This window comes from Lutra lutra, chromosome 6, assembly GCF_902655055.1.
Source record: "Lutra lutra chromosome 6, mLutLut1.2, whole genome shotgun sequence".
Lineage (NCBI taxonomy): Eukaryota > Metazoa > Chordata > Mammalia > Carnivora > Mustelidae > Lutra > Lutra lutra.
The window spans coordinates 70,312,391-70,325,409 of NC_062283.1; the positions used below are offsets into that span (position 1 = coordinate 70,312,391).

At 45.8% G+C, this 13,019-nt stretch overlaps 1 protein-coding gene across 1 annotated transcript in view; it reads left to right on the forward strand.

Annotated features, from left to right (window-relative positions):
* DCBLD1 (discoidin, CUB and LCCL domain containing 1) overlaps positions 1–8,690 on the forward strand; it is a 66,940-nt gene extending 58,250 nt beyond the window's left edge. Inside the window, 6 exon segments of the mRNA XM_047734682.1 lie at positions 94–241; positions 330–437; positions 2,356–2,437; positions 2,751–2,800; positions 3,688–3,807; positions 6,699–8,690. Coding sequence (XP_047590638.1) covers positions 94–241; positions 330–437; positions 2,356–2,437; positions 2,751–2,800; positions 3,688–3,807; positions 6,699–7,204 — 1,014 coding nt within the window. The 3' untranslated portion in view covers positions 7,205–8,690.
* The last annotated feature ends 4,329 nt before the right edge of the window (positions 8,691–13,019 follow it).

The following is a 13,019-nucleotide window of genomic DNA, read 5'->3' on the forward strand; positions in this document are numbered from 1 at the left end:
GCTTTGGTGTCCTACAACCAGCTAGGAGTCAGGTGGGAAAGACAGAGAAGCTAACTACCAGCCTCTTCAGGTCAAAGTTATTTGATTCTACAGGTGTTTCAGGGCAACTCTAATTTTCGGGATCCAGTGAGGAATAATTTCATCCCTCCCATCGTGGCTAGATACGTGCGGGTTGTCCCCCAGACGTGGCACCAGAGGATAGCCTTGAAAGTGGAGCTCTTTGGCTGCCAGATCACACAAGGCAAGTCAGTGAGTTACTTGGCTCTGCTCGTGCCCTCTCACAGATGGTTGTTACTCATGGGGTTCTTCCAACATCTCCTCTGCCTTAGGTAATGATTCATTGGTGTTGCACAAAGCAAGTCCAAACACTGTCAGTGCCACTGAAAGAGAAGATGAGATGAACACAAAATCCGTCCCCTCTCCAGAAGTACCCACAGGTAGAGCACTAACTGTTCTGTGGTTTCCTCAGGAGGATAACCAGACTCTGTGTGATGATTACAGTAGCTTCAACAAAAACTTTTTTCTCTGTCGTATGAATGTGTGGAGTCAGAGGGTCCACAGGTAGCTGGGTATGTGTAAAGTGATGTATAACCACAACTCTTCCGCACAATACTGTAAGTAGAAAAAGTAGTATTTGCCCTTCAAACACTGGGTAAAGATTTTATGGAAAAATCATTATCACCTCCATACAATGGAATACTCTGCTGCCATGAAAAATAAATATGTTTAGTAATAGGGGAAGCTCTGGGGTAGAGACAAACTTAAGGAAATTTGCAAAGGACAGGAAAATCCATGTAGCACTCTACCAAGTGTGCAAAAAAGGAAATGAGGAGGGGTGCCTGGGTGGCTCCATCTGTTAAGTGTCTGCCTTCGGCTCAGGTCATGATCCCAGGGTCCTGGGATCCAGCCCACCCACATTGGGTTCCCTGCTCCACAGTGAGTCTGTTTCTCCCTCTTCCTCTGACCCTCTGCCTGCTTGTGCTCTCTCTCTCCCTCTCAAATAAATAACTTTTTTTAAAAAAGGGAATAAAGAACGAATATATATATATAGATAATCTTTCCAATATCTCTGGAAGAATGTCAAGAAACATAATCTGGCTTCCTGTAGAGGAGGAACAGAAGTAGGAGGGAGACTTCCATAAACTTTTTGAAGTTTGAATATGTAAACATATAACCTATTCAAGTAGTAAACATTAAAAGTACATTTATTTTTTTTTTCAGAATATAAAATGATTTGTGTAATTTTATAAAATTCAGGAAGATTAGAGATCTAAATATGAGAGTAAAAATAAGCCATAAATTAGCATCCACAGATAATCACTGTATTCCGCTGTATCCACTCAACCATATTTATCTATAACTTTGAGAAAAAATGGTAGCATACCACATATTTTGTCCTGTAGCATAGATATTTTTGCTTAACATTGTATCATGAGCATCTGCCAGTGTTAAGTAGTTAAAAAACACAGTTGCCAATACATTTATAGTATTTTTTCCTATGGACATACCATCACTTAGTTAACCATTCCCCTATTGTTGGAAGTTTAAGTTCTTAGATTTCTCCCAAATTTCCACTCTGGTAAATAATAACCCAGTTATTTACAACTTTTGTTCCTTTTGAAGGTCCTTATATCCCTCCCCACCCCCACCCCCCACCCCCCATTTCATGAACTACACATTTCCACGCCTGATCATCCCTTTGTTGATGATCCCTTCTCAGGGATCACAGATAAAGGGTGAAGAACAAATATTGCTCCTTTAGTTTGCATAGTGTGTACAAGCTTGGGGCCTGCTTTAGTAGCTGTTAAAGTGACTTCCTTTTTTAAAGTAGGAAGACGTGGTATTCCGTGAGCAGAGTGGAAATGCTCTCTGAGGTCATCGGGCTGCATTTCCTCTTAGCCCACTGCTCCAGAGCCCTGCTAATGGGAAGCCCAGGGCTCTTCCCGCCTTTCCCCCAGCTCCTGTTAGTGCACACGTGCAAAGCTTCCCACCATCTGGGGGAACTGGTTTCTTGAGCTGATTACCTCCCAACCAGCAGGGTGGGCCAGCGTGAAACCTTCCCCTTCAATTCTGATTGTGAAGCCTAATGTCGTCCCAACAAGTTCAGAGTAAATGTTAATCCCTGAAGACCACCAGAAATTGCTGTTTTGGGGAAAAAAAAATTATTTTCCTAAACTTGAGCCAGAAATTTTGTATCCTCTCTGTTTGCTTTCTGATATCAGGAAATGCCTAGCACGTATTCAATTTCCCCATATTAAACCGTTGAAGACCTTTCAAATCAATGTTGAGTTTTAGACTGTGAACTTGGGCTGTAGCTCATTTCTGTTGTAATATGGCGGCTTTCCCTCTTCCTAGGAATAAACATCACAGCTGTTACAATTCTGCCGGTGCTCCTTGCCCTGCTGCTTGGAATAGGAATCTTTGCAGCCTTTAGAAAGTATGTGCCTTGGCATTTTTAAGTTTCTTCTCTAATTATGCAAATAATCACAAAACCAAACTGTTTGCTTTTCTGATATTCATGTGTGGAGAAGCAGCCTTACTTTGGCCAAGATAAAATGTTAATACATCTTTTAAAAACAAGTTGGGTAGGGGTAGAAAGTATTCTTCTACTAAAGAATTCTTATTCTAAAATTCTAAAATTCTATAAGAATTCTTCTACTAAATTATTCTTCTGAAGAATTCACGTATTCTTCTACAATAACACTTACCACTTAGGAAGCTTTTCAAGTAAGATTCTTTTGTCTCTATAGGAAGAAGAAGAAAGGAAATCCGTATGGATCAGCTAAGGCCCAGAAAACAGGTTGGTTTACAGAAAACTCTACGGTTTTATTTTGTCTTAGGGAAGGGACAGGGTCTGCAAATTAAAAGCATGATTAGGTCTGTGGCCCACACTTAACGTGGTTAAAAAAATAAGCTCTATAGCCTTTAAGTTAGCAAGCCTAAAAGGGATGGGATATTGTATCCTATCTCATTATTTCAACTGGAAGTTTTCATGGCCTGTTACTTTTACTCTTGTTCAGCATTATCCCATCATTTATCAGCATTCATTTTTTTTGGAGGGAGGGTATTGGAGTTTAGGCCACCCCGTTGCCTGTCACCCAGGAGAAGTTATAAAAGCCCCATTTTCACAAAGTACATTGTCAGGCCTGCATCTCCAGGCTTCCATGGTATTTCCCATCCTGGGAAAGCAAAGGAAGAACCAGGCAGGGTTCAGATTCAGTTGCAGAGAATCCTTAGGACTACAGGATGCCCATGCAATGAGTCATCTACAGTCCAGAGAGACAGCAGCAGGGCAGGACACCTCTGAATCTTAGGAGCCCTTTGGGACACCACCTCTGCAGAGTCTCAAGAGCCAGAAGTGTTGGTTCCCGAGACACGAGTGTCGCATCTGTGCAGATGATGGGAAGCCATGCCACCATGTTTAACATAGGGATAATCTGGGACACGAGGGGTACACAAATACATCGTGAAGGCAGGTGGAAAACATGGTTGGGATGGTGTTCACTGTTGTAACGACCGCAGTATGCTGTGTCTACTACATATATCTGAGGAGCCGTGGCCACTCTCTTTACACATAAGGTCAGCTGGCAGGAGGTGGTCTGACCCCGACTCATCGAGAAATACATCATGGACAATGTGCATTATGCTTCTGAGATATTAGTTTGTTTTGTGTTATCTTTATTCCAGACTGTTGGAAGCAGATCAAATATCCCTTTGCCAGACATCAGTCCACTGAGTTCACCATCAGCTATGATAATGAAAAGGAAATGACGCAAAAGTTAGATCTCATCACAAGTGATATGGCAGGTAAGCGGCAACCCCCTGGGACGGTGCTCTCGGGTGGTAAGTGCTGCTTCTGGGAGAAGGGAGACCAGGAGGGAAATAAGCCCATTCAGACGAGGCTGGTACACTGACAGGGGCTAGAACAGACCTATAGCAGTGGCCCCAAGGTACCACGAAAATCTGGAAGCCCTGAATTAATCTGTTGCTAAGGTTTTGGTGAAGACGCTAAGAAAGAGGGACTGGAAAGATGAATTAAGCACAGCTCCTGCCCTTATAGAAGATGAGCTGGGAGATGAAAGCAGCTGTCCAGTGTTAGGATGGCCTCTGTGTCATGTTAAGTCATCCCTGAAAGTCAAGCTTCTCAAACTGTCTTGGGGGAAGGATCCTTTTCTTTTCTTCTTTTGCCTTTTAAAAAATTATTTCTAATTCATCGAGAACTAATACTTTTGTAAAATACAATACAGTTGGCCCTTGAACAACAAGGGGGTTAGGGATGCTGGCCCCCCTGCGCAGTCAAAAATCCATGTATAACTTCTGACTCCCCCAAAACTTAACTACTCATAGCTTATTGCGGACAAGAACAACCTACTGTTGAATCCATCCTTAGAAATAACATAAACAGTCAGTTAACATGTTTTATGCATTAGATCATATATATATATTTTTTAAAAGATTTTATTTATTTGAGAGAGAGAGAGAGAGAGAGCATAAGCAGGGGGAGGAGCAGGAGAGGGAGAAGGAGACTCCTCACTGAGCAGGAAGCCCAATGTGGGGCTCAACCCTAGGACCCTGGGATCATGACCCGAGCCAAAGGCAGCCCTTTAACTGACAGAGCCATCCAGGTGCCCGTATATATTATATTCTTAGAAAAAAGTAAGTTAGAGAAAATAAAATATTAAGAAAATCATAAAAAAGAGGAAAACACATTTCCAGTACTATGCTGTATTGAAAAAAATATCCGCCTATAAGTGCACATACATAGTTTAAACCCCTGTTGTTTGGGGTCAACTGTATAAATTAGGGGAAAACATTTTTAAAAAGACATAACAAAATACAAAGCTCTAATTCTTTTATTAGAGCAGTGGACATAAAGTTAGTCTTGAATTGCTGTGAGTTTCTAAACACTTGCTCTCAATTTGTGTACTCTTTCTGCAGACTTGTCTCGGTTCTCAGATACTTAGGCATCACCAACTGCACTCTAGGAGCACTGCTTAGCTTCTCGCTCCCCAAAGTACATTCTGAGGGCCAGCAGCATCAGGGAGCTTGCTAGAAATGTGGGCCTTCAGGCCATGCCCGGGCCCACTGGCCCAGAAGTTCCCAGGTGGTGCATGTGTATATCAATCAGAAGACTACCACTGGAAAGGTTGCTTGAGCTGCTTCAGGGCAAAGAGAGCATCTCTCCACCTAAAATCCATCTTCTTATTTCTTACCCCTTGACCCCCACCAATTCTAGTACTACCTTGTAGATAAAACAAGAGAGGGAAGACCCCCTTGTCTGACTTCTTCTTCCTTTCATTATTCTTTAGCTTCTGGTGCAGCCTGTCCTCCTCCCCCACTGTGTGGTTCTTCTTGGGCACCTTGACTGTGAGAGCCCCGGGTCTCGCTCTTCCCCCCATTTAGCCAGAGTCTCTCTCCTCAACAGCTGCACCCCCCTGCTCCAGAGGCGCTCCCAATAGAGAGCCCTTCCTTGCATTTTTGTCCGCTCAGCTGCTAAGCCCCGACTTCCCTCCCTGTCCCCCAAAAGTCAGTAATCTCACCTGCTGGACTACCTGCGAATGTCACCAGTTCCTCAGTGGGTCCAAAATTGAACCCATTGTTCCTAACTCTCCCCATGACTGCTCCATACATTCTCTTCTGAGTGGCTTCCCGACTGTCTACCTCAGGCGTCTGGGCTTAACATCTGGGAAGGGGCCTTGGCTCCCCTCTTTCCTCACTCCCCACGTTGTTGGTAATACATATTGCCTGAGTCATGTCTCCAAGGGATAGCCTTCCCAAGGCTGCTGCCAGACCTCTTGTGTGTGACTTACACTTTTTCTTTTTTTCTCATTTTTTTGATTTTTCCCTCTTTAGTCCGCTTCCTGGTTACCTTTAACTCTGCCAGTCTCTTCTTTAGAATCCTCAGTAGGTTTCTTTTATGGAACTAAACCAAACCTGCTAGTAAGGCACTCAGTGTTCTCTATGTGGGAGTCTACAATTAACAGTGTGCGCTTGGGATCTGAGCTCCACCTCTGGCTCCATTGGGTGCTTAACTTTGTGATCTTGGAGAAGTTACTTCATCTCAGCCTGCTTCTGTTTTCCGTTTGTCAGATGGAGTAATAGTCACTACTTCATTGTAATTTTTTTTTGAAGACTTCATTAACTGATACCTTAGTATCTTAGAATAGTGCCTGGCACAGAGTAAGGACTCAGTAAATGGGAGCTTCATTGGTATCATCGCCATTGTCATTAGTCCCCAACCTATTCTTTTGGTCTTGGTTTTCCATTAAAGTACCTCATGTCCCTCATACTCTGACCGCATCAAACTCTCTTTCCATGGTTTTTTTAATAGGTTGTTTAATCACCAGTCCCGTTCCTCATAGTATTTACTGCCTCCACCTCCCAAAATCCGGCATCCCGAGAGCCATTTTGAGAGCTCCATGAGGTATTTCCCTCCCGTCCCCCAGGTGTGGGGAAGCGTCCTCTGCCTTTTCCAGGTTCCCGCGACCCGATGAGGCTTCCTAAAGCATGAGTTCGGTTGTGTAAGCCCGTGTGTGTGGCACCTCCGCCTTTTACACCTCAGGCTTTCTCATCCTACCTGCTATGTGGTAGGCACTCAGGCAGGCTGGTTCCCCAGGGCGCCGCCTCCGCAAACAACCGGCTGGTCCGGGCGTCCAGGCGGCGCACACACGGTGTGTCTCCTGCGCTTCTAATTGCAGATTACCAGCCGCCGCTCCTGATCGGCACAGGGACCGTGACCAGAAAGGGCTCCACCTTCCGCCCGATGGACACCGAGGCAGACAAGGCCGCGCCGGGCGCCGAGGCCGGCAGCCACTACCACTGCCCCCTGTCGGCCGGCCGCCACGAGTACGCCCTGCCCTTGACCCACCCCGAGCCCGAGTACGCCACGCCCATCGTGGAGCGGCCCGCCGCGCGGGGGCATACCTTCTCCTGGCAGGGCGGCTACCACGTGCCGGGCCCGGGGCCGGCGCTCACGCCCTCGCCCTCGGCGGGCGGCGGCGCGCCTTACCAGACGCCGCCGCGCCCCGCGCCCGCCGCCGAGCGCCCGGGCTACGATCAGCCCACCGCCGGCGGCCCGGCGGCGGAGCGCGCCCTCCCGGACTACCAGGAGCCGCGGGCAAAGCCCGCCGCCAGCGCCGCCTACGCGGCCCCCAGAGACTGCCTCCAACCCCAGAGCCCCACGGCCATGACCGCTCTCCTTTGAGCACACTGTGACAGCACCCTGCTGCGGTACAGAGCGGCGGGCTGTGTGCGGCCCTGGCAGACGGGAGAGGGGATCAAGTGTACGTGTGTGCGCGCGCGTGTGCGTGTGTGCGCGCGCGGGTGTGCCTGAGATTTCATAGGATCCTGCGGTGGAGTCCTAGGGCCCACCTCCTACTGTTTACAAAGTAGTGCATCTGGTTTTGTTCTGACCCTTCGGGCAAGAGCCTGTTGGGTTTTGTTGGGCTAGGAAAATGACAATTTTCAGATGGCATTTTCATTTCTCTGTGACACTGAGCTGCTTTCGTATAAAATGTGCAATCTGTACAGAGTTGTATTTAACATGAATTAAAGTAACTTAAGTTCGCTCGATCAGCTTTTCTGCACAGAGGCTAAGTGGGAGAATGAAGCTGTTGCAGAAACGTGTGTAAGAGTATGTTCGCCCGAAGTCTATTTTATCTGATAGTGTGTTCGCAGCAGGTCTGTTTAAACTTAATCTTGTTGTTATTGTGGCTCATTTCCTTTCCTTTGATAACCAGAACTAAAAGCATTGCTAACATTCTTTTGGAAGGAATGAAATTACTTGAAGCAGGAGAAACACACTAGGGTGGTTGTTAGCAATTATGATTGTAGATTAAAACACAATAGCACACAACCACCTCAGCAGCTGCCGGTTACTTGAACGCCACTTGGGTTAGGTTCCTGGGGGCCGCCGGCGGCTTCCCTGCCTGAGGGGCCTGGGTCTCCGAGGTACAGGCCTTCATCCCACTTGGCTTTCCTCCTCACCTCCGCCCGCCGGGGCGGTCTGGCTTTCACATGCAAATCCACCTTTCCAAACTGTCTGCAAAGCCAAGTGCGGAGACGCAGGGGCCACCAAAACTGCTCTCCCAACAAACTGAATGAAGGTGGCGCAGTGATGACAGCTGAATTACTGTGACAGATGCTTTTGTACCTCAGATTAAAAATATTGCTGAGGTCAGACACCCACATTTTGCATAACTTTCTTCAGAAATAACACATTGTCACTATGAAACAAAGTTATTTGAGGTGTGTTCTTGCAAAAGGGACAGCGGCCAAATCCACATCTAGCTTTTCTACTGAGATGGTGGGGAACTGAACTGATTTTGTTTCTTACAAAATCAGCGTTCTCTCTGATTCCAGATTAGCCCAGACCTCAGCTGTACCTCGTGTTCAGTGCTTTTTATCTGTTTGCATTGAGTTCACTGTGCAGAATTTGCCCTCTTTTGCCAAAGAGGAAAATGTGTGTTTGTTTAATGAAATGTGGACCAAAAAAAATCCTTTACCTAAAAAATATATCATGATTCTATTTGTATAACTATGACTTTGTGTGAAACTATAAATCTTAAAATAGGGTGCTGGAAGTTCACAGCAGAAGTTTTGGTTATTTTAGGGTATAAACTGTTTACTTTGTGGAGTTTACATGGTTTTATATGCATACTAATTGTAATAATAAACTATGCCAAATCGCAGTGCCCCTGCCTCTCATTGGTGTCTGCTAGCCAAGCTGTTGAAGGCGTCTGAGGCTCAGTCTTCCTAAAAGGGCAGGTGGTTACAGTGGAAAGAGCTGGGTTTGGAGTCAGGCAGGTCTTGGTTCCAGGCCCTGATCAGCCGCACCATAGCTGAGGGATCTTGAGCCAGTTAGTCTGGAAATAAACGAAGACCCGCCAAGCAAGTGAAGTCTACTCAAGCTAACGATAGCACGGGAGTCCGCCACGGTCGCTTGCATTTTGGCAGAGAAGCCGAAGGGCAGCAGAGGGATGGAAAGCTTCATGTTGGAAAAAGAAGGGAGGGCTGCAGGTGTGCCTTGCTTGGAGGCTGTTGGCATGGGGAAGCTGTGGGATGGATTAACTAGATAATTGGTTAGGGATGTGTATTTGGCCTTCTCTGCTTGGCCCTAGGTTGGAAGTGCGTACAGAAAATGAGAGAGGCTATCAGTTAGTAATCACCAGAGCAGACATTCTTGCTTTGCTTCCTGGTCTGACGGGCAAGCCTGACTTCTAGGGGGCTCGCCTTCTGGGCTAGCTCCTGTGGGTAATGGGTTGCTTTCCTGCGCTTACTGCTCTGGGGTGTAAATCAGAGTTCTGTTTCTATGCATGGCCTGTGCGTTATCCATTTGTATATTCGGTCTGTCATATCTAACCCTTAGCCTCCGTTTCTTCTTGTGTAAAAATGATGTTAATGCGCCTTCCTTCAAGCCTTACAAGTAAGAATTAGTTGGAACAACATTTATCAAAGTTTTTGTTCTATAATTAGCTGTTTGTCTAATCCAGGCCCTCAGTGGGCTGCATGTAGCCTTCTAACATTAAAATATTAATCCACAGGAATAGACTTGTTTACAGTGAATTAAAGTTATTTTCATCCACATTTCTTGCCCATACTCATGATCTAATCATGACAGAGAGAGAATAGGACTTGGTTTTATAACAGCACTTCCCCAGGTGGACTTGCTGTGCAGATGGGGTGGTTGAGTGGAAAGGTCTGGTAAAACCCTACACTGCCTAGCCTAAAGTAGAGGATAAGAGTGGAAAATGCTATGTCCTTTTCAGTGTTTTGCAACATCAGCAACTGTGATAAGGTGAGAATGAGATCATTCTGTCTGGTGTCTTCTGTTATCAAATCCCATTGGGAGGCCAAGATGGCATTCTGTCACTTCTAACAGTTGTGACTGCGACATATCTTTCCTGACAAAACTACACTGACCACAGAAGCTGCTGAAATGGCACTGGGTTTTGTTCCTATTTAAAGTTTCATTAATATTTCTAATCAGCCTAGAAAACATCTAGGAAGGATGCCATCTGTTTATTACGTTGGCTTTCGAATCTTAGCAGAAAATGAAATCACAGTTATGGACACAACTAGAGTCACCATGAATAATAGCCTTCCAAAAATATTTCCTGAATGGCCTTTTAGAAATACATCAGCTCAGTGGTCCTAGTGCAAGTACCAGGTTGGTCTCACTTTTCTCAAAATGCCTCTCTCTCTCTCTCTTTTTTTAGTATTTCTTTTTCATTTTTTAAAATTTTTTATTAACATATAATGTATTATTAGCCCCAGGGGTACAGGTCTGTGAATCGCTAGGTTTGCACACTTCACAGCACTCACCATAGCACATACTTTCCCCAATGTCCATAACCCAACCGCCTTCTCCCTACCCACCCCCGCTCCAACCCTATTTGTTTTGTGAGATTAAGAGTCTCTTACGGTTTGTCTCCCTCCGACCCCATCTTCTTTCATTTTTCAAAATGCCTCTCTTTCGTTCGTACACCAAATAGTTGCTCAAGTTCTGAGAGCAACGTGCACGCTGTACTTAATTGAGAGAGCATGCCTAAGCTCGTTGGGATCTTGGAACAGCTGAGTCTTCGAATAGAGGCTAGGGCTGAGTACAGTCATGCTAGTGGTCCTCACCCCAAACAGTGCAGCCCAGCCCTGCCCAGCCTCTCCCCTGTGCTCTCCCTGCAGCCAGTCCCACCACTGTATGCACCGCCCAGATCTCTCCTCTCCCACCACGGGTCTTTCTCCCAGCTCTCCCTCTTCTAGGAATAAATGCACCTAGAGGCTTTGAAAGATGTCTGCTCTGCCTTTGGTGTGCTGCTGTTTCACTACTGTGTTGGACTATGAATTCTGTGAATTTATTTGTATTCATGTTACTTGGGACTCCTGCATCTTGAATCCTAGGATTCCCCTCTCTCCACCATAACAATTCTCAGCCATCCTATTTTGCACTAACTACTTGCCTCTGCTGTTTTTGTTACTTCCTCCTGGAATTCCTATTGGATGTTCTTTGGACCTCATTCCATTTCCATCCCCGTCTCTTGGTCCTTCTTCCTTATCGTCTCTATCTTCCTGTGTTGAGTTCTCTCCTGAGTGTCTCTCCCGAGAGACAATATGGCACAGTGGTTGGGTACACAGACTTGAGATTGCCTGGGGGAGAAGGCGTCACCTCTCTGCACCTGTTTCCTTGCTTGTTCTGTGGGGAGAAACAATACCATCCACCTGCCTACGCCTGGTGTGAAGATGAGTGAAGCTTCTTGAGCATTGCCTGGCCCACACGAAATACCCCAGTTTACTAATTCTGTCTTCTATCTCATCTGCTTAATTGAGCCACTAAGGTTCTAATTTGTTTTTAAAAAAATGTCTGCGTCTGTGGTTTCTTTTTTAGATCTGCCCTTTTTTACACTGTCTTGGTATCTTCTAGGGCTTTGATGCCTTCTTTTAATCATTTGAAACATATTCTTTTTTTTTTAATTTTCTTAAAGATTTTATTTATTCATTTGACAGAGAGCACAAGCAGGGGGAGCAGCAGACAGAGGGAGAAGGAGAAGCAGGCTCCCCACTGAGCAGGGAGTCCAATGCAGGGCTTAATCCCAGGACCCCAGCATCATAACCTGAGCCACGCAGGCACCCACAACATGTTCATTTTATATTCTCTTTCTGATTGTTCTGTTCATCTCACTTAGAGTAGGAGCCGCGATGCAGTGATTTATAAGGCTTTGGCTGTGCTGTTCAGTCGAACTTTTGCAACAAGAGAGACATTCTCTGAGTTGCTCAGCGTGGTACTCATTAATTATATGTGGCTGTTGAGCACTGGAATGTGGCTGGACTAAGGAATTCTTTTTTATTTTACTGAAGGTCACTTATTTAAAAGTAACCAGCCACCTGTGGCTGCTGGCTCCTGTACCGGACTGGGCAAATCCGTGATTTGTGCCCTCCATCACTATGTCACCCCTCAGACCTTTGTTCACCCGAATCCAGCCACACGAGCCTCTGCGCTGTCCCTTGAACCTGCTGGGGATACACCCATCCTGAAACCTGTGGGCTCACTGATCTTTCTTCCTGGAAAGTTCTTGCCCCAGATATCTGTACAGCTTGTGCTCTTACTTCCTTCGAGACTACACTCAGAATCTCCAGGAGGTCTTCCTTCCTTTCCCTGTCTGAAAACCAGCATTCTTCTCGACACATTTTCTCTCTCCTTTCCTGCTTTGCTTTTCTTCATAACGCTGATCACCATCTGACACGGCGCCTGTACTGATGTTTCTGGCTCTCCTGCTAGACCCCATCCCGTGAGGGAAAAGAGCTTTGTGTGTTTTGTTCCCTGCAGATCCCCAGCACCTTGAGCACTGCTCCATAAATATTTGCTCAGTGAATGAATGGCCAGAGTTCTTGAGGCTCTGTCCTGTGTGTTGTTTCTCCTGACTCTTGTTCAAGATGGTTTGTGTCTTTAGATGGTTTCCGATGTTTAATCATGAGCCCTTCTACTTAGCAGGGCTTTTCCCTCCTTGTGAAAAACCTCATGATAATGGCCTTCCTGAGTGGTTTTGGCGTTTGTATCTGTCACGTACACCAGGTAGGGTTGCCAGACAAAATACCGGATATCCAGTTAAATTTGAATTTCAGAGAAACAACATATAATTTTTTTAGTTTAAGTGTGTTCTATATTTGGGACATATACATTCATGTCCTGTATTTTTATTTGCTGGATCTGGCAACACTAACACTAGGAATCTGTCAGCCCTGTACAAGTTTTTGGTGTAACTTTCGAGTCAGTGGTTCCTAGACCCAGAGCTGTGTGAGGCAGAGCCCCTGGTTTTCATTTGTCAGGGGAGCCTTGGCTGATCATTCGGGGCCATTCATCCTTTGTTGTCTGTTTTATTGGGCAGATTTTTTTCTAGGGTCACCCTTTCACTATTCTAACTTCCCCTCATGCTAAACCCCAAATCTCGTCTCCTGTCCTTTCCAGGAGGTTACATACCCAGCGTCTGAGTAGCCCAGCCCCCACCCCCCAGGATGCTCAAGCTTCT